We start from the raw sequence: 27,104 nt of genomic DNA, 5'->3' as shown, positions 1-27,104 counted from the left end.
GTGTGTTCGACGGCGAGTTCCCTCGTCCTTGAGCGAATGAACCAGTCGTCCAGGTAGGGGTAGACGTGAATCCCCTGCAGGCGCAGCCGCGCCGCCACAGACGCTAGGCACTTGGTAAAGACCCTGGGGGCCGACTTCAATCCGAACGGCAGTGCTCTGAATTGGTAGTGGCGCCCCTGGACGACGAACCTGAGGAAGTTTCGGTGACTTCTGAGGATGGGAACGTGGAAGTATGCATCCTCCAGGTCCAGCGACGATAGGAAGTCGCCTTCCTCCAGCTGTCCCAGCTCGTGCTGGAGGGTGACCATCCTGAACTTTTGTCACCTGATGTATTTGTTCAAACGACAAAGGTCCAGGATGGGGCGCCAGCCGCCCGTCTTCTTCCTGACGAGGAAGTACCTTGAGTACACCCCGGAGCCTCTTCGGGACGGGCTTGATGGCGCCTTTCCTGAGCATCGCCCGTACTTCCAACAGCAGTTGCGGAACGCGATTTTCCTTCCTGGCCACAGGTGGAATGTGAGGGCACTTCTTCAGGAATTCGATAGAGTGTCCTCTTGCCAGGGTATCCAGCACCCAACGATAGGTGGAGATCGACTTCCACACGCCGACGAACTTCGTCAGCCGGCCTCCCACCGGGGTGCTTCGGTGGGGGCCCGAGGCCACGGCCGGTTCAGTCCTGCTTGGAGGTGGTGGCCTTGGCGCCCTGGCCACCTTGGCGACGGCGGCGAGGCGCTCCCTGCTTGCTGCGACCCCTGTAGGCCTCCTGAGACGAGGAGCGTGCCGCCTGGCGGTAGGACGAGCCACCGCTGGATCCCTTGGAGGCCCCCTGTCTGCCTCCGGAGCTCCGAAAGGGCCGTCGTTGCTGAAGGGCTCCTAGGGCGCGGGCTGTCTCCGTGTCAGTCTTTATGGCTTGGAGGGATTCGTCCATCGCCTTCCCGAACAAGTTGCTGCCGTCAAACGGCATGTCCAACACCCTGGTCTGGACGTCCTGATGGAAGTCGGTCGCCTGGAGCCAACCCCGTCGTCGTAGGCAAACTCCGTTGCCCAGCTGGCGGAACCCGGTATCGGCAATATCGGTTGCCACCGTTATGGCGTGGTCCGACGCCACCTCACCTTCCTGAAGTATTTCCAGGGCCTCGGACCTCTTGTCGTCCGGTAGTAAGTCCAATATGGGGGCCAGCTTAAACCAGAGCTCCCTGTCGTAATGGGCCACGATCGCCAGGGCGTTGGCCGCTTTGATCGTCGTCGCCGCCGACGAAATGACCCGTCGCCCCATGGCGTCCAACTTCTTTCCCTCGCCGTCCGGAGGGGAATTCGACGTTGAGGCTCCTGACCCCACCGCTTTCTTCTTCGCCACCGCCGAGACGACCGAGTCTGGAGTTGGCTGGGCCCTGAGGCACAGGGGAGCGGCCTCGGGGACCCAGTACTTCTTCTCGTACCGGTCCCGTTTGGCTGGTGCCGTGGAGGGGTTCTTGAGTACCGACAGGCCCTCCTCCCAGATGTCATCGATTAGAGGCACCGCGATGACAGTCTTCCTCTTGGCCTCCCGGCGCTGATCGAGGAAACCTTCCTTTTTCTGCTCCTCCGGGCAGAGCTGGAACAATTCGGACGCCCTGGAGATCATGGCGTGGAATGAGCCAATCTCGTCGGGCGGAGAGGCCCGTGCGACGGGAGACCCGTTCCGTCGTCGCCCTCAGAACCAGTCGTCGAGCCCACCGCACCGTCATCTCCCGATTCGTGGGAGGATGAGGAGGGAACTGTAGGCCTTACCGGGGCGAGTGGAGGAGAGGGTTTGGTCCTCTGTCGTTTGTTCTGAGGACTTCCCGACGGGCCAGGTTGCGGGTCCTCCGGCCTGGGCCGTGGTAGTCTCGTCCTTATCTCAGAGCATAAGGACTGGATCGCAGACAAAATGGCCGCCGAGCTATCCTGAGGCCTAGGTTCCGGCTGCGCCGGAAGGGAAGGCTGCTCTTCCTCGCCATCGTCGTCTTCCACGGTTATCTCCCGAGGATCTTCCTTACGGGATCGAACCCGAATTGGACTTTGAGATTCCTCACGGCCTCGGTCAGTTCCTCCTGCGAGGCTGACTCCAAGCTCGAGGAGGCTACCGTACCCCCCCCCCCTCGCTTCTTCCATCATGGTGGCCATGACGATGGGCTGAAAAGAGGATTCCCTCCTTGGCCGCAGGGAAACTCTAGTCCCGGAGACAGTCTCCGCTGGCGAGGTCTCTGCCGGCTTGGCCAGAGTTGCCGCGATCGCCTCGATAGAGGCCTTTGCCTGCTGGGTAGGGGCCTTCACCTCCTTAGGTGCGTCCCGGGCCTTCTCCTTAGGGGGAGGGGCAACGCCTCGCTCCCCCTCTCCCGAAGCTTACCCGGGGTCTCGGACTTCCTCTTCCCCGAACCGGAGCGCTGGCTCGTGGTTGACGGTGCCGGGGAAGGTGCGCCCTGCCTGGCGACCGAAGAGCCCGACCTTTCGGCGCTCCCAGAGCCAGCGGACTCACGGCGCTTGGCCTGGTGTTGGGCCCCCATCGCCGGGGTGCCCGCACAGGACTTAGAAGCCCGCTCGGACCCTTTCTTCTTCTTCTTCTCACCCGTTGAACCCTTCTCCAACCAGCTGGCGAGACGGGATCGACGGTCCCTCATGGACCGCTCCGACAAGTTCTTGCAGAACTGGCAGTCCTTCTCTACATGAGTCTTGTCCCCATGAAGACAGTAGAGGCATCACAAATGTTCGTCCTCAAACACATTCTGCAGCCCGCATCCAGGGCAGCTGCGAAACAGCTTGGGTCCGGGTGACGAACTCGCATCCTGGGCCATCTCGAAGTAGGCCGCAAATCTTCTGGAATCCTCCAAGAGGTTGATTCGATGAAATCTTCACCCTTGAGGGGCGTAGGAAAATCCCGCAACGGGTACCCGTTAACGGGAGTAGAAACGGTGGAGCTTGAGGCTCGATTAACCGAAAAAAGTGAAAATTCACCTGAAAAAGCGCGAAACACGCAGTAAAAGCTCGAGAGCTAAGCACGAGGACTCCCAACACTTGAACGTGCAGTAAAAATCTGAAGATGGCTGCCAGAGGCGGGGCTTAGGGAGATGCAGTCATTGGCTGTGGTCAGTATGACGCAGAGATCAGTGATTGGTTACTACTACGAAAGACAGATCAGAAACGAAACTGATACTGATTTTTTCTTTACCGAGGATTCCCAGCCTGACGACGGGGAATATTCATGAGCATGTGAATCCATGCTAGACCCCATGCTGGAGAAGTGCTTTTACTTAGCTGACTGAAGTCATTCCGTGTGTGGATAGAAAAGTACATGACAATGTAATCACCAGCTTTATTTTGCCTTATTACCCTAATGTGTGTTTGATGTTTAGTGGGTACAGTATTTCTTTTGTTAATACTTGCCGTGTGTATACATAAAATGAATATATAATTTTGATATAACCTAAAGTATGTAAGTGTTTCTTTGGATCTGTGATGTTCTGGTTTCTGTGTATTGATATACAGCTTACATTTCCCCCTAAGATAAGCCTGGCTGCTCTGCCACTCTACAAACCTTGGGTAGTACAGGCCTATAGTTGGGACCTAAAACCAAGGGATAAATCAAATAGTCCAATCCCAATTGCACTTTAGAAAAACGTACCCAACAGATAGTTTAACCATGTATACTTTTCAGAAGTGCAGGACACAATTCTAGGGTAAGTAAGAACTCTTAGCAGACACGAGAAGGCAATAAGCAGTTCAGGGTAAGTTAGGACCCATATACGTTTCAGAGGAGCAAAGACAATTATTAACACCAAGACTGTTTTACAAATACACTGAAGCAGATCAGGTAAAGCAAAACCCAATGGTACACTTTAAGAGGAACACACAGTTATTCAAGGTAGGTAAACCCTATAGGTAAGTTTTTACACTCATTCAGTTAAGAATAACAGTACCAACACAATTACTTTTAAGAAGAGTGGAACACTATTCAAAGTAAGTAATGTATATACTTTTTAAAGGAGCAACCAGCAACTTAAAAGTAATAACTCTTTTAACACTTCATAACTTATTCTATTACAGAAATACAGTTACAACACTAACTCATTTACAAGTAAGTACTTTCATCACTTGTAATATTTTCAAGACAAAAGCTTCATCTTTTAAAGTCCTTCCCTAGTCTATTGCATGAGTTTTCTCAGAGGCAGAAGAGGGATCCTAGTGTTGTAGGGGTCATCAGTATGCAGGTCAAGAAGGGTTCAGAAGCAGGAAATTCAGAGTTCCAGAGGATAACTCTTCACACAATTAAGTATTAGCTTCAGTGTTAGTATAAAGTGTTCGATTTCACACAAGGCTTCCTAAGGCGTTCCAGAGTTAGGCCTGGGTGAATGTGATGGGCAAACTCCCAAACACATGACTCACCCAATCAGCCTCGACACAAGACTTGGGGCAAGCATTACCCAAGCCAATACAGTACCTTAACAGAAAGGAAGAGCTCCTGGGTGGGTGGTTTCACACTGCAGCAGCACAGGCCCGGTCCCTTGAATCTCGGTTTCGTGACAAAAGAAACTGACCTTGAATGGAAACTCGCAGCACCAGCAGTCATCAGAAAAGGCTTCCAAAAAAGGATTACTCAAGTCTTCTTGCAGTTCTGGATTTGGCGCTCTTTTATAGGAAGCAGATTTAGAGCAAATATCGCCCGTCGGATTCTCTCCACTCACTCGTTTCAGCAATCTGATGAGGACTTCAGGGATTCGAATCCTGTCTTTGGATGGCCAGCAAGAGTCCACAAATGTTTCAGCAGGAATCGGACTTCGGAAGACTTTGCGCTGCACTCAGGCTATAGGTCCCCTTGTATTGGTGGTTTTCAGCCCAGTAAACTCACAGCATGCCGAGAGATGGCTCGTTTTGCAGGTCTTCCTGAGACTAGTGGGTCTCACTAGCCTCTGGGTGGGTAGGAGTCATTGTTTTCTGGACCCCCCAGGTTGGATGGAAGGAAGGGTTATATCAGTCTCTGGTTACTGTAAATCGTTACAGCCGTTGTTTCGGATCCATGATCACTGCGACCCTCAATTGCGATGGGCGAAAATGCCAGCAGCTTTTTAAAAAACCCTTTACACCACATATATATGCGGGGGGAGACCACCCCACAAACCCCCCCATATTAATATCATATCATATACCCCCCCACATATATATGTGGTGTAAGGGGGGGTCAAAAAAAGAAAGAAAGTCATCATTTTCGGCCATCATAATCGTGAGGGCAACATTTTCGGCCATTACTGTCGTTTCTTCATCTACCTCTTCCGATTCAGCTCCAGTGGTCGACTTGTCAGCAGCTTCCAGAATCAGAGTCAGGAACTGCAGCACAACTTCTGCAAACTCTCCCTGCATTTTACAGAAAGGTGCAGCTGGTTGTCCAATAAGTGGGAACTGGTTCCTTTCAGGCAAGCTAGAAGACAAAAGGGCTGCAGAGCTTTGGACTCCTCCCTCCCTTCCTGCCTTCACAGCCACTCTGGAGCCTAGCAAGGGAAAGCAAAGGATTCCCGGCGAGGACAAAACTTCAACCAGGATCTTTCCCACCTAGGATGGCAGAAGACGACCTAGGAAACAAGAAGCAAACGAGAAATGGCGAAAAAAGAAGGAGCCCACCATTCTAGCTGAATGGTGACCCTCATGTGCATTACTGCGGCTGATTTGATAGCCTGCGAGTAATGACTTAACGTCAAAAAAGTAGTTTCACTGCCACCAGCCATTCAAGTTAACTAGTCATTTTAACACACACGTAACCAGGTAAGTGAGAAAGGGGATATAGTGCATCTCTCGAGGACTCCACATAAGGTGGGGTGTGCTGGCTCCCTGTATAACATTTAAGGGGATGAGAATCCCACTTTACTTCTTGGGAAGTTCACCCAAGAGATAAGAGAAATTAAAAAGGGATGCCCAAAGGCAACCCAGCACCACTGCATTTAAATGCTGTGTCCCGTCATAGTAAATTGCATAAAGCCCAAAAGTTTAAGGGACCTATAAATCCATGCACACATTATGGAGAGACAAACATGTCACCCATAAAGAGTAAAATACTAAGTGAGAGGGGAAAATGATTCCCACTCACCTAAGGACAACGAAAAATAAATCACCAAGTCCAAACAAAAGGTTCTGGGGTTGACACAGGTCAGGAAGACGTGTCACTAATATGAAAATCTTAGCAAACAGTCACTACCCATGTGGTAGTTGCATATCGTGCCAATCCACCATGAAAATCAAAGAATTCAAACATAAAGGGAAAACATGGAAACTCAAAGCACACACCAATTGCAAAAGTGCAAATGTGGTGTACATCTTACAATGCCCATGCCAATGCTTGTACGTGGGTAAAACACCGCGCCCTGTTCATTATAGAATTAATGAGCACTGTTGTAGAATTCGGAAATGCACCATTGATGGCTCACTTTACAGAAAAAGGCCACTTTACATACGATCTGCGATGGTTTGACATGGAACAAATAACTAAAACCAGTTCCAACACAACCATTGCTGCAGAATTGGCCAACAGCGAGCAATTCTGGATATTTTCTCTCAGATCCTACTCAGAGGGTCTCAATGACAATGAAGAATGGACAGTTGTAATTTAGTGTGTCCGAGTTGCTTATTGTATTCAGACAACACATTGTCAGCCGAGCAGGCATGTTTTCATATACATCTCATTTCTTTGGGTAGCGTAGCCACTGTCGCTTTCTTCTTGACTCCCGCAGAGGGGCATTATGCAGCACACAATACTTGTAAGTTAACTGAGCATAATAACGCTTGCATTGTGAGGAACACAAGGAGTGTACCTCCATTTGTGCTTAGGATCGCATAAGCACCAGGGGGGAATAATGGCTTGAGAGAATCTTAAAATCTTAAAATTGATAGATAGCACTTTAAAAAGATGTCTACCAGTCATGTCAGTGATTTTGGCAGCCATCTAAGAGCAGACTACCCAAGAGTTTGCAGTATTTATTTATTTATTTACTTTTACAGTGCTGAAACCCTGCGGGCATCTGGGCGCTAAAACATGGACACGGACACATTAGACTTTGAACTCTGAACAGGTGAATGCGCTGTAGTAGGTCTCAAGCCTAATGGATGAGGGGAGCTCGTTCCAAGTGGTGGCAGCCATTGTGTGAAAAGCCGAGCCAAGGCCATTTGTTTTCTTTTATCTGGTGGTTTCTGGTGGTTTCTAGGTGGCCCAGTGCTTGGGATCTGAGGGTCCGCCTTGGTACGTACAGGGTCAGTTTAGCTTTGAGATATGCTGGGCATGAGCCATAGACAGCGATGGGTCAGAGTGAGTGTCTTGAATTTTATTCTATTCAGAATCGTTAACCAATGGAGATTTCTCCTATCCTCGCTAATGTGGTCAGGTTTCTTTTTTCCTTTTATGATTCTTACAGCACGATTTTGAATTTTTGGGAATTTGGCAATCGGACCCTTGTTTGCCCCTAGTAAGAGCGGCTTTCCATAGTGGAGTCTCGACAGGATAGTTGCAGTTCTCCTCGTTCATGTAGGGTCGAATCTTATGTAGCAATTTTAGATAGTACAAGTAGTTTTTGTTTAACTGTAGGACATGGACTTCAAAGAGGCCTCCAGATGGATTCCTAATGTCTTGACATTATTTGAGATTTTAATGTGGATGCTCTTTATCTGCAGGGACTCGTATTGTTGGCTTAATTTGGCTCTGGCTTGGTTGGTCCCAAAGATCAGTTCTGTTTTCTTAGCGTTTAGACATAACCAGTTGTTAGTCATCCAAGTTTCAATGGTTTTGTATAATTCGCTAACCTTAGAACTGTCTTGAGCATAATCGCCACTCAGCTCGATGATCAGCGTAATTTGGATCAGACAGAGGTACCCGATACATACATTGAAAAGGAGTTGCGATAAGCTCGCCCCCTGGGACACCCCACAGCTCATTTCTTCATAGGAGAAACTGTTCCCCCAATGGACCTTAGATTTCCCATTCGTAAGGAAGGATGTTAACCAATCTATTGCTTCTGGAGAACAATTAGCTCCCTTCATAAGTGCTTGCTTAAGTTGTTTATGATCCAGCAAGTCAAATACTGCGCAGAGGTAAAGCAAAATAAGTAGGCCCGCATTGCCATCTTCAACAATTCCTCTCATGTGGGACTGGAGATCGATCTGAGCAGTCTCAGTGCTGTGAGCAGCACAAAAACATTCTACACAACCAACAGTCAGGTTATTGGCTTCTACATAAGCCTGGAGTTGTTGGTTAACAGTTGTTTGTTTATCAGTACAAACAGATCTGTGGGTCAAGCGTATCTCAACTACAGTCTGCATGTACCTCCCGGATGGCAGGCACGAGAAAGCCACCCATTAGGTAAGTGAAGGGTCTCGATCTCTTGGGGAGTTAATATATTTAAGAGCACGCGCTCCAAACCACATACGATTCCTTACTTCTATAAGCACTCGCTCACAATACTAAATGAATGTCCATTTCATTACAGCCGGCTCGGTGAAAACATCGGAGCGCAACGCGTAGCCCAGCACACTAGATCCAGCTTCAAGCTTCCAGAGCGAGGACAGGGCACAGCAGCCCTAATATATTAAGGTATGCACATGCGCATTTGGGAGGTACCCAGTGAATTAAGCACTCTTTCAAAAGTAAACATTTTAAAAATAGAATGAACTTTTGCATTACAGTGGGCTCAGCAAATACATTCAAGCAATACGTGCAGGTAAACGCTTCCAGCTGTCAGTGAAAACTCACATAGGACAGCACACAGCAGCCCACCCCATTCTGGTATGTACCAGTGTATCTGAGATGATTTAAATGAATGAAGTGTTAGGGGCTCCTTAGCAGTAAAGGCTATCCATGTAGAAAATATAAAAGGCACAGTACAGGCAGCTTAGATTGCACATTAGCATGGACCACCAGTTTACGGTTCATTTATTCATTAATTTATCCCAAATTGAATGTTCATTGTAACAATTTGCGTTCTACCCCACTAGGGATGACGCATATTACTCACTGTATGAGTTTATCTGCTTAGATTCACATGCTGTGCATATGGTCTGATATCTAGTGGTAATCGCAGAGTATTGCACCTTTCTTTCGTGGATCGAAAAGGGACGTCGAGCTGGGCATGACTAGCACTATCCCTAACGTCATGTGTAGTGTACCCAAAATACTTCACGCGTCAAGGTCCCACTGGTTGTTTTTGTTCTGCTGTGAGGGAGCCTTACAGAATGCGTGAGTTGAGTACAGAATAAAGAAGGTATAAGAGGTCTATATTACTTCTACTCCAAGAGGGGAGGAAGGGTGGGCGCATGTGAATCTGTTAGGACAGTTTTTCCGAAGTCCAACTAAGGGCTTAGAAAAACCATTCAACTGAGGCGGTACAAGACCCCACTCTTAGCATAAGTCTGTACCACCAGAGTTCAGTGTAGCATAGACACAGCAGCCAGACTTATCTTAGAAGGTAGAGAGAGGGTTGTAGAATAAGTACAAATGAAATTGTAATACAAATGATCCCAAGAAATACTGAAACACTGTATTGTAAAACTTAATGGTTTATTTAAATACACCTAGGCCCAGATACATCTTGGGGTAAATAAGTACCATCACATTATATATAACCAAAATTATAAAAACACAACACTATGCTTGAAGGTACACAGACCAAAGCATATAACCTAATTTGGAACACCTAACAGGAGTTCTGGGGAAGTCAAAACCAAAAGTTACTTTTAGGTTACTTTCAGTAATGCCAGGGTAGTAGGCCCCATCAATTGTACCGTGACGCTCAGCAAGAAAAACCACATAGTAATATTAACTAGACAATATACTTTTCTGATCTAGTGAAACACCGATTCTAGGAACAGTATAAACCTGTAACTCTAATTCAGGATAACCGTTATTCTGGGGGAGTTGGACCTTGGGGTGTAATATTCAATTACAGTTGCTTTTCATTTTGCAGACTAAGGGAAGCAATACCTAACTTTTTTTTAGGATAAAAGTTATACTCGAGGCAAGTAAAACATACACTTTTTACAGGAGCTATAAGCAACTTAAAGGCAGGTATAAACCCCAAACTCTTTGTATCTATCTAAAACAGACCAGGGAAATCAAAACCCAATGTTACACTTCATGAATGACTCAAGTTATTCTAGGCATGTAAACCTAATGCAGACTTATTCTGGACAGGCTAACAAAAAGTTAGGGGAAGCAAGATCCAGTTGGGGACACTCATAGATTTAGCCTAAAAGGAACAGTGAAGTGAAACCAACAGCATTACTTTTGGGAAGAGGCATAGCCAAATCACAGGTGTGTAATATAACCTTACATCTACTTTGTTAGAATGGGGAAACAGTTTAAGCAAAGAAAGAGGTTACATATACTTTTCAGAATGGCAGAAAATGTCTAAGGTTAGTAATACCTTTTGCAACTGTTCACTCTCAGAGTTACAGTTACCAACCAACTTCTTTTGCAAGTGAGCAACTTTTAAACACTTTCTCTTTTCTAGGCAAAAGGCCCAATCCTTAGAAGTCTTTCCCTGATTCTTGGAGCATGAGTGTTCTCAGTGGCAGTAGGGGCGGGGGAGTTACTAGTGTCTAGTGTCCAACAGGCAGGTCATGATAGGTTCTTCCTAAGGGAGACTGTTAGAACAAGTAAGAACTTTCCTTTAAAGTTAGTTGAGGGTCCAAGGGCTTCAGAGAATAGACCCTAGGAGGATTCCAGCAGGGATGTGGGTGCACGGGACGAGAAGACTCCCACAAAACACCCCAAAACAGGAATCACAAAAGACGCAAGGCAAGTAAATACCCAAGCCAGCACAGTACAAGATTTTGCAGCAGGAAGACTTCAGGATCTGCAGCTGAAAACCTGGTCGTTGAATTCCTTCATCAAGAAGACAGGACACTGGAAGGACTTTTGCAGCAAGGATCACAGGGAAAGCTCTAGGCAAGGATTTCCTCGCGGGTGGATGCTGTGTGGATTTGGGGCCTTTTTCAGGAGCACAGAATACAGAGTATCACTGGTCGTATTCTCGTTGTTTGCAAGGTCCAGCACTCTGGTGAGGGGGCTTTTTGGACTCGAATCGTGCCTCTGGAGATCCTGTAGGATGCCCACGAAGTTAACGAGATTCAGAAGAATGTGTAACGCACAATGGCTCGAGGTCCCAGGGTATTGCAGCTGTGCAAGGTAGCAGCACTGCGTGGGATGGCTCAAAATGCAGGTCTTCTTGAGTCTAGTCGGTCTCAACAGGCTCTGGGTCGCAGTCGTTTTTGGAGTGCCTAGGTCGAATGGAAGGAAGGGCTACAGCAGGCTCCGGTTACACAGCAGGCTCTCCGGTCGATGGAAATCGTTTCAGCTGCAACTTCTTTATCTTACTCTTCGGTTTTGGTTCCAGTGGTCGACTACCTCTTCAGTGCCCAGGATCGAACTCTTATGGAGAAACCCAGCCAATCAAACAGGCAGCCTCCCAGTTCGAACTGGAATCCCGCACTCAAGCTGGAAGACAAAGGGCTGCAGAGTTTGACTCCTCCCTTGCGTCCTGCCTTCACAGACACTCTGGTTCCTGGGGGTGTAGTCCACAGGACCTCCGCAGAAGATAGAAATCACACAAAGGAATTTCCCGCCCTGGATGTCAGGAGAAGGAACAAGAAAGGACAAGGAACAATAAAATGGCGATAGGGGCCATTTTGGTAAAATGAGCACCCATGGGGTGCCTTTACCGGGCTGTGCAAATAGCCTGCGGTAAAGGTGCACCGAATTAATAAAAAATATCACTGCCACCAGCCATTTCAGCTAAATTAGTCCTTGAAATAAACGTTACATTTAAAATGAAAAAGGGGATACTCCTTATCTCCCCAGCACTCCACATAAGGAGGGGGGTGCTGGTCTGCACTTAATAAAATGTAAAAAGTTATCAAAAGATCCTTTCTAACCTGGGGAACTGTAGTTCTCCCAAGGTTAGCCAGAGAAAGTTAAAAGGGGAACCCCTAGGGCAACCCAGCAAGGAAGGTCTCTAGAGTGAATACTATATCTTAACACTATAGTATCCATAGACTCCATCTCTCCGGTACCATGGTCAGACCATCACTGCATAAACTTCACTATCCTGCGCAAAAATCCAGATTTACCCAAAACGGGTGTCGAAGAATCATATGTAACAAGAAACATCCGTAAACTCACAGCAGAAAACATCAACCCACTATTAGCCAAAGCCCTCAATAACAAAATCATTAATGCCAAAGAACCTTGTGCCCTGGCAGACCTTTACCACAACTCTTACTAGTACAATTGACGCCCTAGCACCTTGCGTTAACAAAACTAAACGTAAAGACAAAAAGTCCTCCTTCTGGTTCAACGAGGAACTAGTCTCTCTTAGACTAATCAAAAGATCGCTTGAACACCGCCTAAAGAAAAAACAGACTCCAGAAGCTCTGGAAGAATTTAACTCTGCAAACAAAATCTATAAATCAGCCATCATCGCCCATAAAGCAGATGCCTTTAACACAAGAATTAGTAATGCGTCCTCCGATAGCAAAGAGTTATTCACCATACTCAAGGAGTTGGAGAATCCGATCCCCATAATTAACCCAGTCAAACCAAGTAAAGAATGGTGCACCACCATCCAAGATGCCTTGGACACCAAGATTAAACTATTACAAAACAAAATTATGTCTAAAAGAAACCTCCTGTACAACCAACACTCCACGGCCAACCAGATCTCCACTACCTTAGAAAAGACCGCCCCTCTCTTCAACTTCACACCAGTCTCTCATGATACAGTACTCAAGACTATAGCCAAACTTAAAGAGTCCAACTGCAAAGGAGATAACTTCCCAGCACACCTAATTAAACTCTGCGCCCCCACTCTCACGCCAATAATCACTAACTTTGTAAAGGTCCCAGACAGCATTAAAGGGGCCTGGGTCCACCCCCCCTACTAAAAAAGCCCATGCTAGACCCACTAGTGCCTACTAACTACCGGCCCATAACAACTTTCCCATTTTTACTTCAAATCATTGATAAAATAGCTTATAACCAATTACAAACCCACCTAGAACAAAATAACCTGCTAGGAGCCAGACAATCAGGCTTTAGGCCTAATCATAGCACTGAGACAGTCCTCTTGGATCTTAAAATCCAATTAGACTATCAGAGATTCAGGCAAACTAGCTACACTACTGCTACTGGACCTATCAGCAGCATTCGTCCTGGTAGATCATGACAAACTATGCAACACTCTAAAAAAAGATTTAAATCTTTCCAACGCCGCCACATACTGGATCAAATCCTTTCTCACCGACCGTACTTCCAGAGTTGCCATTGGGAATTTTGCAGCGAACCCCATATTAGTGCCCATAGGTGTCCCCCAGGGATCCTGCCTATCCCCCACCCTTTATAATGCATACACCAAACTCTTATTCTCAGTCCTAGACGATGTGTGTCATTTACACCAACTTCGCAGATGACACAGATCCTCATCCCTATCTCAGGCGACTACACCCAAGACACTCTCACCATTAATAAAGTTTATTCCATAATCCAAAACTGGATGGCCCTGAACAGTCTTTGCTTAAATGATGAGAAAACGGAGGTCCATCCGGACTACTCTCACATTAACATCGACGGTACCCGGATCCCAGTACTTAAACAAGTCAAAACGTTAGGTGTCTACATCGATGCCAGCCTCTCCATGCATAAACAAATAGCAGCCCTCTCTTCGTTCACAGCTTACACAGCAAAACGTATTGCTCTCAGTCGCCAATTTCACACCCCTGTAAATTGCATCACCCTGGCTAGAGCCTTGATCCTAACAAAACTAGATTACTGTAACATCCTCTTCCTAGGAACTTCCAAAACCAACATAAACAAAATCCAACTACTGCAGAATAAAGCCCTTAGAGCGGCTTTAGGGATAAAGAAATCAGAACATATATCCAAAACTAGAAGAGAAAATCACTGGCTGCCTATTGAAGCAAGGATCATATTCAAAACCCTTCGCATAGTCTACAAATGTAACACCAACAAAGCGCACAGCTATCTCAACTCCATAAAAAAAAATGGCATGCAGGGCGCTGAGATCTAATAATCTGGCCCTCTTAGAAGTTCCTCCATACAAATAGAGCAGAGCAGGAGGAAGTAGTTTCAAAGTTCTAGCCCCTTCGCACTCAAACGCCTTACCTCTGAGCATCAAAAATGAGGAATCATTACGAAAATTCAAAAAAAGCTCTGAAAACCTGGTTATTCAATAAATATTAACCGCCCAAGCCCTACCCTCCCATGACCAACTACACTGCTCAGGGCAACCGCAGTGCTGCAAACAGGTCCGGAACATAAGGGTAAGGACTATCTCACCAATTGGAATCTGATATATGACCACATATTCTCTTGTAACGTTTGTATAAAAAATGTATTATTGCTTTTTAACTGTAACATTGTTTAATAATTGACAACCTTCTGTATCTTTCGCCGTGATACCCCAGGGTCTGGGCGAGTAACAAATGTAATAAAATAAAAAATAAAATAAATAAAAATAGGCACTTATTGCCAGAAAGTTGTCAAAGAGGATAACTTTAAAAAGACACTATGGAGAGTCTAAAAAATGACACCCATAAAAAGAGTAAACGATTCTGTGAGGGTGGGAAAAGACTCCACTCACAGAGGTATAAGGAAAAATAATCCACCAGTAAAATCAAAAAGGTTCTGAGGTTGACACAGGTCAGGTAAGATTTATCATTGCTATGAAAATCTTACCAAACAGAATCTAAGTGGATACAATCATCAGAAATACAATTATGGTGAGTAATGTACGTCTTCTGATGCTTGTGAATCTGCTTAGAATCACATGCTGTGCATAGACTAGCAAGCAGAACCAGGAGATGGTGGTGGGATGCATGAAGGAACAGTAGCAAAAAGATTCAACACTGCCATAGGGAGCATGCGCAGACAGGTGAGTGGAACCAGGAAGATGCATGATTACGTCATTTAGTAGCCGCGATTTTTCGTACGGTTACTTAACGACTGGCTACATAGTGAGGGATTTGGAACATGTTTTACACCCTTTTGTTGGAGGGTAAGATGAGCCAGTCATTTGTTCTAATTAGTGCTCCTAGAAATGGTTTGACTTGGCTGGGGACCAGACGGGACCTTTTTCTCATTGAATGAGAACCCCAGGATGAATAGGAGATCTACAGTCTTGTGTTTTCTGCAGACACATCTCGTATGAGTCTCTGGCTATGAACTGAGGTAGGGGTACACTGGAATGGACTACCTGTATGTATCTTTCAAATCCAATGTGGTCATGTAATCCCCCCTTTTGTAGCAGTGGGATTACCTCCTGTAGAGTTGTCATCCTGAACTTCTGAGGTTTGACATACTTTGCAGGACGCAGATCTAAAACGGGGTGCATGGTTGGATCCTTTTTGGGTACAAGGAAGTATATTCAATAAATACCTTTGTTTACCTGAGAATGTGGGGCAACCTTGATTGCTCCCTTTTTTAGTAGGATCTTCTAACAGGATTTGTAGTGACAGGTCCGCTCTGGAGTGGATGATACAGGGGTGGTTGCAGGAATTCTATGCAGTAACCACAGCTGACAGTTTTTAGTACCCACTGAACCAAGGTAATGCCCTCTCATGCATGGGTAAAAGATGTTAATCGCCCCCCCCCCCCACTACTGGGGAGACAAGGGAGGGGGACCTGCACCGATTAGCCATTTGTTGGCTGGGGCAGGGGAGCTATTGGCTGCAGATTGTCTGCCTCTACCCTTTCCTGGCTGAAATCCCCATTGTTGAGGGGCCTGGAAACTGCTGGAGGTGCCTTATCCGGAATACCAAAGAGTCCCTTCCTGGTCCATAGTTCCCTTGGGAGAAGCAGGAAAAGGATTGCCCACAAAAGGACTGGCGGGTGCTAAAGGCGTTTTGTTGGATAAACAGTGTTAGGGAGAATTCTTATTTGTGCTCATTTCTGTGCTAATTCCCTTCAACTTTAGAGACCCCCAGCTCTGTTGCTGGATTTTAGGACTTTTTAATTTTAACCCTGGACTGAGTGGGACCTTTTTCTCACTCCCTCATGTGTTTTGACCTTATTTTGATTATGCGTTTCCACAGTTATTTTGAGTCGGACAAACTCCATAGGCACCTACTTTTTGTATTGTGACATACAGCACCCTCAGTGCAGTGTCACAGAGAAATTATTTGGATTTCCCATAAGGTAAACTAATGTTCCCAAGAATAGTAAAGTGAAATTGACTTTACTTACCTTTTTCCTACGTAGGTCCAGCACATACCATCTTATGTGGAGTGCTGGGGGGTTACCTAGTAGTCCCTTGTCCTACTTGCTCTTGTGACAGTTTTTTCACTACATTTAATGTCTGGTGGCAGTGGTTTAATTTTCCTACCATTGTGCATTTTTACCGCAGGCTGAATCCTCAGCTGCAGTATAGCACCCATGGGTCTCCCATTATGTCAAAATGGCCAGGTCTTTTTTTGCCATTTATTTTTTGTGAGGTCTTTCTTTGGTTTTACTCTGCACGCCAAACCAGGTTTAACCCTTTATTCGTTTTGCCTTTGGCCGGCTTCAGTACTGAAACCGGTCTCTGGCTCCAGTGTGTCTGGTAGGGCAGGAAGCAAGGGAGGTGCCCAAAACTCCCTGTCCTTAGTCTCCTTAGTTACCTGAATCCACCCAGTGCTGATTGGCTGGCTGGCTGTCCTTGCAGGACAGCCACCCTGCTGCGCGAGTGACAGCCAGGCTGTGCATGAATGGGAGAACCACCTGCATAAACAGCAAGGTTTATTGGACAGAAGGCAGAGTCGACCACTGGATGAAACATCCGACGAAGGAATCTTGAAGAGAAGCTTGTTGCATCCTTCTGGACTGTTGAACTGCCCGATGAAGCCCTGCTGCAGTGCTGAAGCTCCAAATCCGAATCGAAAAGAGAAACCCTGGAACGGACGACTTCTTCACTTGGGTTGATGGGCCAACTAACCCCGAGATGAACTTTGCTGGAAGAACCTTCCCCAACTGGCTGTACTTCTTTGCTGCTGCTGGAGTGCCAGGGGTCGAGAAATCCCTAGTCGAGTGCATCGCCTTTAAGGTGGACCTGAGCTCCAGGAAATCCAGAGGACCCTTCTGAAGCAGGACGACCAAAGCTCGTGTCAACCTCACCAGAGTGCTGGACTCAAGGAGTGAAGGAAGCCCATCCAGTGTTCAAGAACTGCAGTGGTGCTGAATTGAAAAGAGCGCCTAGCTGCCGCCAACCTTAGAACTGCAGTGCAGGAGTCCTCCAGACGTCCTCCCTCTTGTCCCCATGACTGAGGCCCAGGAACACAGGATCTGAAAACAGGACAGAAGCCAGCTGGATCCTCTTCTTCTAACCTAAGGTACTGTTCTGACTAAATTATAAGTTACTCACCGTAGTGATTAACGTACTCTTAGTCCATAGTCCCCGTTCCTCCATACTGTATGGGTGTCCCTTCCAAGGGACGGGAGACAAAACCTTTTTCAACAGAAAAAAAAAACGTCTTCCCCTTTAAATTTAGAGGCACGCAGGGGCGCGGCCCAGGTAGCATGAGCTGCCCTGACTCCGCCCTCCAGCACCACACCTCAGTCCCCATTGACGCGTCGACAATATTTTTAACATTGCCTAATGACCAGTATTATTAGGGGGGAGGTTGGTGGGACGTATGGAGGAAAGAGGACTATGGACTAAGAGTACGTTAGTCACTACGGTGAGTAAATTATAATTAATCTTACGTCCCGTCCCCTTTCCTGCATACTGTATTGGCGATTACAACTGATTGTAGCCCCAGGGTGGAGAGGAGACCCTCCTTCAGCAAATAGCTTCCTGAGAACCGCATGTCCGAAAGCCGCACCAGATCTAGAGCCGGCATCCAAACAGTAATGCTTGCAGAAAGCCGAGGGAGAGGCCCAAGCGGCCGCCCTGCTTATGACTTGCCAAGGGACATGGCGCTGGAATGCGATGGCCGTTGCCTTGGCCCTGACTGCTTGGGCATGCATGTTAGCTGGGAGTGGCTTGTGCTGGCCCGCTTGCGCTTCCTTGATGGCAGAGCCAATCCAGCGGGATATGGGAGGTCCTGTCCAAGTAGAATTTTAGGGCATGCCTGACAGCCAGGCAGTGCAGCACTCTGTGCTTCGTCCTTGGGACCAGGAAAGAATGTAGGAAGGACTACTACTTTGTTCAAATGAAATGCAGATGGAACCTTGGGCAAAAATGCCGGGTGTGTCCGCATGACTACCTTGTCCTTGTGAAAGGTGGTATATGGTTCACAAGTGAGCCGAGCTAAAACCGACTAGTAAGACCGTCTTGATGGTGACCAGCCTAATGTCCACAGACGCCATTGGCTCAAATAGGTTGTGCGCCAGGGCGCCCAAGACTATGTTAAGGTCCCACACAGGGTGCGGTCTCTTGACGGGAGCAAAAAATGCCTTCCTCCGAGTTCCTGTAAGCCCCAATGGCTGCAAAGTATGTGCGGCAGGTGTCCACCTGTACGCCCGAATGAGCGAGGTGTGCCGAAAAGGAAAGCACGTCGTCCAAATTGCAGGCCAAGGGGTCAATTCCCTTGGAGTCTGTCCAGTGGCAGAATCTAGTCCATTTGCTTTTGTACTGGGCCTTGGTGGCTTTGCTCCTGGCGCCCTGTATGATCTTCAGATTAGCCTGAGAGAGGCTAAGGTGCTGAAGCAGCTGAAGCGTTACCTGCTCAGGTACCACGCTGTGAGGGCGAGTTTCCCTGGCGTGGGGTGGATGATTCTGCCCCCCTGCTGTGCCAGAAGATGTGTTGGGCCCGTTGGAAGATTTATCGGGGGCACCTCTGAGAGGCCGAGTAGTTCCGAAAACCATGGCCTGGCCGGCCACCATGGAGCTATCAGAATGATGAGGAGTCGGTGAGACTCCTTGATCTTGCAGATTACCCTGTGGATCAGGGGAGTAGGCGGGAATGCTTAGGCTTTCATGCCAGTCCACTGGAGGTGAAATGCGTCACCCAGGGATGTGAACTGGGGACACTTGTTGTGCCAGGTGGCAAAGAGATCCACTTGGGGATGACCACACCTGTTGAAGATCTCCTGAATAATGAGATGTTTAGCTGCCACTTTTAATTGTCCGCTCCAAGCCTGCTGAGCCTGTCCGCCTCCAGGTTGGATTCCCCCGGGAGGTGGACTGCCGAGAGGAACATGTCGTTTTCCAGGGCCCATTCCCACATGCTGATCGCCAGCCTGCACAGAGGATGGGATCTGGGGCCTCCTTGCTTGTGATGTAGTACATGCTGGTCGAGTTGTCTGTCTGGATGAGGACAACCTTTCCCTTGAGAAGTGGTAGGAATGCTCTGAGCGCTAGCCAGATGGCGTTCCGCTCCAACCAATTGATGTGGTATTCCTTCTCCTGGCGAGTCCAGGTGCCGTGGACCGAGAGATCGTCCAGGGTGGATCCCCATCCCTCGAGCGAGGAGTCTGTGGCGATGGTGGCCTGTGGAGAAGGTGGCCGAAAGGGTTTGCCCTTCCGTAGGTTGCAGTCCATGGACCACCAAGATAGGTCCGGGTGGAGAGATGGAGGAATGTTGGTCTTCTCGGATTGCGAGCCCCAGATTCCGATTCCACGAGGCCGCGAAGTGCAGCTGAATCCTTCTCATCCTTAAGTCTTGTGTATGGCTCGGCTAACAGGAGCGCCGCCAGTAGACCCAGTAGATGTTGGTACCACCATGTCGAGGTTCCTTCTCTGCTGAGGAAGTGGGCGGTGGCCCTCTTAATGGCTGGGATTTTGTCTTCCGACGGGAAAACCCTCTGAGCATGTGTCCCAAATGAGTCCCAGGAATGTCAGAGTCTGCGTAGGGTGCAGCTGTGACTTCGAGGTTGAGCGAGAAGCCCAGGTCGTGCACTGTGTTCATAAAGGCATGGGAAGAGTGGCAAACTGCTTACGGAGATGCAGCCCTGACAAGCCAGTCGTCGAGGTATGGGTAGATGTGGAGGCCCTGCGCTCGGAGGAGAGCGCCCACAGCGTTCATAAGTCTGGTAAAGTCCCTGGGGGCCGAGTTGAGGCCAAATGGAAGGACTTTGTATTGGAAATGGTAGCCCATAATCCTGAACCGTAGGAAAGAATGATGGGGCTGCCAAATCGGGACATGTAGGTACGCGTCCTTCAGGTCCAGGGAGCACATCCAGTCAAGTCTTCCTTGTCCAGTGTGTCCGCTATAAAAGCTGGCGTAACCATCTTGAATTTTTGCAGGGGTAGGGAGAGGTTGAGGGTGGAAAGGTCTAGCACAACTCTCAGGCCTTCCTGGTTCTTCTTCTGAATGGCGAAAAGCCTGGCGTAGAAGCCAAAGCCTCGCTGGGAGGCTGGGACTTCCTCCACTGCCTGGCTCTCTACGAGCGACCGGATCTCTGCCAAAAGAGTTGCTGTCCCAACCTGTGGGAGGGGAGGAGGGCGGAGAGGCTGGGATAGGAATGCGGTACCCCGTGGACACTACGGAGAGGATGCAGGGGTCCACGAAATTCTGGCGCCAGAATTGTGCATGGAGAGCAAGCCTGCCCCCCACTGGAGACACGTGGACCCGAAGGGGCGTGTCATGCATTCTTTCCCTCTGAGGCGGACGCTGAGGAGGGGGACTGGAAAAAACTCTTACGCCCAGCCCCCTTTTTTGTTGTTTGCGCCGGTTCTGAGAGGGGTCCGGCTGCCTGGATCTGCGTTCCTGGAAGCTGCGGAACCCACCATATGTACGACCCTTTTCCGAGCACTGCTGAGATTAGGTGTACGATGTGGGCGTGGTCTTTGTAAGAATGGCTAAAGACTTCGCAGTTTGTGAGTTGTTCTTGTCCAGCTCTTCGTCCGTAGAGGAGTGGAAGAGCCCCCCCACCCCCCAATTGAACCGTAGATCTAGAATGTACTCCTGGACATCCGGGTTGAATTTAGTTGCCCTAAGCCAGGCTGTTCTCCTCATGTCCGAGGCAATGCAGATGGCACGGCCGGAGGTATCGATATGAGCCAGTGTGGATTCCATGAGGTCATACGCCACAAGCTTGGCTTCCGCTAGCCCCGCCTTAAAGCGTGATGGCATTGAGTGGGGAGTTCCGGGAGGAAGTCCGCAATTTCCCGCCATAACCGTTGGTTGGCAGCAGCCAGTATGGCATCTACGTTGGCCTGACGCAGGTGCGAAGAGGCGTTGGAGTATATCTTCTTGCCATACGCCTCCAAGATAATCTCCTCCTTGACTAGCAGCGCCGCAGAGGAGGCTGAGGATGACTGAAGCTTGGAGTATAGTGATGCCGCAGCGATCACGTCTAGAGCAAGAGTGTATCCCCCTCCATCTGCCTGTACTTGGCGTCCAGGTGTCGGTTGACCGGCCGGACCGAGTGGGGCTTGTACCAACCCTTGGTGGCCAGGGAGACTACATCAGTTTGCAGTGGAATCCCTGTGTTGGCAGAGGGGCGTTTGTGAGGACTTCAGCCAGAACCCCCTCTGCTGGCTGTTCGACCTCGGGTTGGGGAGGCCCAGGTACTCCGCCAGGCCAGCAAGACGTTCATGGAAGGCCCTGGCTGAGGATGGCGTGTCCGGATCCTCCTCGCCCATATCCAGCGGATCTTGAGGAGTAGATGGCGCCGAAGGCTGAGATACAGGAGCCGCAGCTGGAGGCTGAGGAGGTTGCGGAGGAGGCGGCTGCACCGGGGCCTAGAGGCTAGTGGCCTCTAGCATGGCGGGGAGGACTTCCCTGACTGGGTCTTTGATAATAACCCTCATCTGAGGAGACCTCATGAGGCCGAGAAACTTCTCGAAGAGCACCTCCTAACTAGCCAAAGAGGTGGCACGGGGTACAGCCGGGGTAGCAGGAGGCTGCTGGGGCCGCTGCATACCCTGTCCACATGGACGCAAAGGAAAGTTGCCTAGCGCAAATGAAGGGTAGTCTGTAGGCCACGTACCTGGTTGAAGCCAGTCCCACCTTAACACTCGTTCTTGTGGAATGGCGTCGGGCGGTGCCCCTTTTTGCCGCGGCAGCCATTTTGTCGCGCTGCCAGCCACGTGCCTGCGACGTGTTGCTCAGCCCGCTGGGCCCAGCCTCGTCCAAGACTCTTGCGTGTGGATCACGAGGCCTACCCCGCTCCTCGGCCCAGTAGGTGCGACACCCTCAACCGGGGGTCAGTAGAGCTGCGTTTAGATGCCCCCTCAGACGTACTGCCAGTATTAGGGCATAGCCCCTCAGCCATTGTGCCGGTAAAAGGGCTTAGGTTCTTCAACACGCGCCTGGAAGGATCCCTCGACCCAAAGGCCGGTAGCTGTAGCAGCCTTGGTGCACGTGCCGGTAGAAGGACCTGGCCGGTCTCCCTTGCTGGGTGCGCTGGACAATATCGGCCCTACCTTGGGCCTGGTTCTATGCTTAACACAGTACTTGAGATCCTCTGGAAGCGACCTCTGGATGAGCCCTCTCCACCTGGCTAGTCTGTTCTTCAGCGCCAATCGAGGACAGCGAGTCACACGCCGAGCATGATTGCCAACTGTGGTCTGGGACAAGGCAACGTAGGCCGAGGGTGTGGGGGTCTGAAGTTGGGAAGAGCCAGTTGCAGGATGGACCCCTGCTGAAACCTGTAGAAGTCAACATGCGCCAGGGAGGAGCGCGACGCCTGAAGACCGAGCACCTGAATGATAGATAAGACAAAAAAAGACAAAGAAGAAGTATCCGCGCGTGGAATTACATGGCCGACGCCAAACCCAGGAGCGCTGGTGAATTTGGCCAGTTCCTGTCGATGCGTAAAAGGGGACTGAGGTGCCGCGCCAGAGAGCGGAGTCAGGGCAGTGCATGCTCCCTGGGCCACGCCCACGCACGCCTCTAAATTTAAAGACAATGTTTTTTTTCTGGTGAAAAAGGTTCCGTCTCCCGTCCCTTCGAAGGGACGCTCATACAGTATGGAAGAAAGGGGCAGGGACGTAAGAGTAAGGGTACTTACCTCTTGTCTGTAGCTTGCATTATCTCACTTGAGACTTGCAGTAGCTGATTTTGCAGAGCTGATCTCAGCTCTACACATCACAAGCCTAACAGCTGGTGGCCCAACAGTGATTTTCAACAAACTCTCTAACTATGTGCAAGACCTTTGTGCTATCTAAAAAGTGCCTCAGCTCCAAAGACATTGTTCAAATTGACTTGGCTGTCCTGGCTCCCTACAGACTCTTATAACCCATTGACTTTGGTTCTAACTGTCCGTCATATTTGGTACTACATTGGTTTTTAGCTAGTATTACTGTCAAAGGTTTAATCTAGACTTCATTGGGGATTTTAAAAAGTGCTCACACGCTCTGAGAACCTGTTCACCTTTTTCCTTCCATTAACCTTTCCTCTTTGCCAACCTCAGAATTTTACAAAGTATAAAAAGTGATCTAGAAATGCCAATACTGTCCTAGTTAGTGAAGTCACCGCAGGGTGTAGGAAGTGTGTATGAAGCATCTCTAAAGAGAATCTACTTGCTTGACTTGATTCTGAGAAAGTACTTTGAAGTGTATTGTTATTGTTGCACATTGCCCTTTTTAAAGAAGGCTTATTTAAAACGGACCGTTACATAAATAAATCATTATTTTTACTAGAAAGCCTCGAGTGTGTTATTTGGATACTTGTATTTGTGGTTTTCGATGTTACAGTTCTACAGCTCACCTTTACCTCTCTTCAGAGACGTCTGGCTGCTCAGTCACTACCAACTTGTGTAGTGCATACCTATACCAATAGGTGGGTTACCAATACAAAGAGGACAAGGTTGGTGTAGTCTCCCACAGGGTTACTACATCAAATCTTGCCTAACAGTAGGTCCAGCAGACACCATTGTATGTGGAGTGCTGGGGGGTTACTTAGTAGCCCCTTTTCCTACCTACTCATATAAAAATGTGTATGTTACCCTCACTACTTTGAATGGCTGGTGGCAGTGGTTTAATTTTCCTACCATTGTGCTTTTCTAACGCAGGCTGAAACCTCAGCTGCAGTTTAGCACCCATGGGTGACCATTTTGTCAAAATGGCCCCGGTCAACTATTTTCACCATTTTCTGGTTGAGGTCTTTGTTGGGTTTTACTATGCGTGCCAAGCCAGGTTGGAGCCCTTTGTTTGTTTTGCCTTTGGCGGGCTTCAGTACTGAAACCCGCCTCTGGCTCCAGTGTGTTTGGAAGGGAAGGAAGTGAGGGAGGTTCCCGAAACTCCCCTGTCCTTTGTCTTTAGGAATTTCTGAATTCACCCAGTTCTGACTGGCTGGCTGTCCTTTCAGGACAGACACCGCCGTTTGAGTGACAGCTAGGCTGTGAATGAATGGGAGAAACCTACAAAAGGTGATGGTTTTGGGACTGAAGACAGAGTCGACCACCAGGAAGAAAAACCAGACGAAGAAACCGTGAACGGAGCTTGCTGCATCCGCCTAGACCTTTTAATTGCCCGGTGAAGCCCGGCTGCTGTGCTGAAACTTCTAATCGACAAGACAAGCTCCAAAAGGGATGACTTCTTCCCTTGGTTTAGCGGGACCAACTAACCTCGAGACGAACTCCACTGGACAACCTTCCCCGAATGGCTGTACTTCCTTGCCGCTGCAGGGACCAAGTTCCAGGGGTCGAGAAATCCGTAGTAGAGTGCAACGCATGTAAGCCAGAGACAAGCTCCAGGAGTCTCCACAGGACGCTCCAGATGCAGGACGACCAGAGCTTGAGTCCCCTCGCCAGAGTGCAGGACTCAAGGAGCCAAGGAAGCCCAACAAGTGTCCAAGATCCGCAGTGGCGCTGTTTACCGAGCGCTGAAACCACAAAGTGCTGCTGAACTGAAAAGAGGCCGTAGCTGCCGCCAAACACTGAATTGGTGCCGCAGGAGTCCTCCAGACATCCTCTCTTGTCCCCATGAGTGACGAATAGGAACCCAGGATCAGCATTACTGCAATCAGATAGAAGCCAGCTGGACCACTCTTCTTCTAACCAAAGGGGTACTACCTCAGTGTCTTTAGCTTTGCTCTTCTAGGTTGAGACTTGCAGTAGCTACTTTGCTAAGAGTTGATTTCAGCTCTACCCTTCTCAAGTGTAACAGCTTGTGACCCTACAGTGATTTTTCTTCAACAAACTCTTACTTTGTGCAAGACCTTGCTATCTAAGAAGTGCCTGAGCTCCATACACTGTGCTCCAATTTACTTTGGATGTCCTGGCTCCCTGCAGACTGTTCTAGTCCATTTGACTTTGATATTTACTGTCCCTCAGAGGTGGTAACTTGGTTTTAAACTATTATTGCTGGGAAAGGATTTTGTCTAGACGAAGATTAAAGTGCTCACATGCTCCAAGAACCTGTTTAACCCTTTTCCTTCCCTTTACCCTTCCTTTGTACCAAGCTCAGAATCTGCAAAATGCACTAGGATATATAAATGCCATTACTGTCCTAGTTAGTGAAGTCACCTTAGGCTGTATGAAGTGTGTAACAAGCATCTCTAAATATTTACTAGCTTTGTGTTGATTCTGGAAAAGTATTTTAAGTATATTTGATTGTTACACACATTTCCCTTTTTAAAGAATGCTTATTTAGAAACTACTGTTAAATAAATATTTATAACTACAAACCTTGCGTGTAAGTGTTACATGGCTACTTGCATGTGTGCATTTCATTGCTACAGCTCACATGTACCCCTCTTGAGATAAGCCTGGCTGCTTAGTCACACTACCAACTTGTGTAGTACAGGCCTATACCAAAAGATGGGTTACCTAATACCAAGAGGACATGGGTTCCATAGTCTCCAACAGGGTTACAACATCAATTCTTGCCTAACAGGGTCCATAAAAATGGAAGGAAAGGTGCAGCAAAGAAATCTTTCCTAACACAAACCTTTGGAGTTCCTCCATTTAACTTGTAAACAATACTTACAGCACTATTATTTCCAATGCAAGTAGCTTTCCAACCACCATAATTTCCACTGGGGTCACTCTGATATAGCTGAAAACCATAATGTTTGTCCCAACCAATGTAAAGCAGTGAAACACCAAACGGCCGCTTGCCTGTGGAGAGAAATGTGTAAGGTAAGACAGATTGAAAAAGGAAACACTGGAAACTGGGAATACGTTTAATAATTTAAAAAATCTTGTTTGGTTATAGCTAAATTTTGGAAAAAAAAGGTTTTATGAAATGTGAATTGTTTATGAACTCGGGAGCTGGGCTTTGGACTGCTGGCACTCCCAAGGAGAAATCAGCTGGGGTTGGAGTATTAGCCATACTCATCCTGTAGCCAATATATGTTTTCAGCTACCACTGACAAGTTATTTTAAAACAGCTGCACCATCAGATCTGAGACACAATGGTGTACGTTTACCAAATCAGTCAGATCTATCAGTTTACAGTCCGTCTTTCGATAGCTCAACCCTAAACCATTACTTCACCATTGAATGACCTTAGATTATGCCCCCATACTTTTTAGTACCATCTTTGCGCAAGTTGCTTCATTCATAACCACCTCCTCAGAATGAGTTCACCCACTGTCCAAAACTATATACCATCTTCGCAAGTTGTAGACTTCATTACAAATTGTCAGCTGAGAGGAGCTTGAGTTTCCCTAGTCAATGAGTGGTGTGAAGCTTGTTTCCAAGAGAAGTTTGTGCCCCTTCCTCTTCCCAGTAAAATGACAACAAAACATGAAAGACAAAGGACTGAAAGAAAATCTTCTTCCTGCTGCTGCTTTGGTCCATCTATTAGGAAATGTGAAGGTTATTGTGAGACCAGAGCATTCCCAGACGATCGACAAACTCTACAATCACTCAAACAGATTTGTTTCAAGAGGCATGTGTGTCTCTTGATAAAAAAAAAAATATGAAGTAGGTCTGAAAGCGACATCTAGTGGCTTGATATCAAGCAAAGCAGGAGGCCTCCTCATGCAGGACTGAGTACCAAGGGAACATAACTCACCCCCCTTCTCCAAACTCAAAAGCATTGAATACTAGGATGTTAGGCAGAATCTAACAGCCACTTGTTGTGACCATGGGCCAAAGAGAAGATCCTTCAGCTTTGTCAAGCCCATCTAGTAGTAGCTGTGGCTGACAGTAAAAATCAATGCTTAGGAGGGAAGTGACGTGGACGAGATCCAAGGTAACTATCATTTTAAATAAAGAACTGGCCACACAG

The 27,104-nt window shown here is 48.1% G+C and overlaps 1 protein-coding gene across 1 annotated transcript in view; it reads right to left on the bottom strand.

Annotated features, from left to right (window-relative positions):
* The window catches only part of PSMA4 (proteasome 20S subunit alpha 4), a 324,356-nt gene that overhangs the window by 86,929 nt on the left and 210,323 nt on the right, over positions 1-27,104 (bottom strand). Inside the window, exon 7 of the mRNA XM_069642068.1 lies at positions 25,857-25,987. Coding sequence (XP_069498169.1) covers positions 25,857-25,987 — 131 coding nt within the window. The remainder of the gene's footprint in view (positions 1-25,856; positions 25,988-27,104) is intronic.

This window comes from Ambystoma mexicanum, chromosome 1q (genome assembly GCF_040938575.1).
Source record: "Ambystoma mexicanum isolate Mex_15411 chromosome 1q, UKY_AmexF1_1, whole genome shotgun sequence".
NCBI lineage: Eukaryota > Metazoa > Chordata > Amphibia > Caudata > Ambystomatidae > Ambystoma > Ambystoma mexicanum.
Note: the sequence above shows the minus strand (reverse complement) of the source record. Positions and strands in the feature narration are given on the sequence as shown.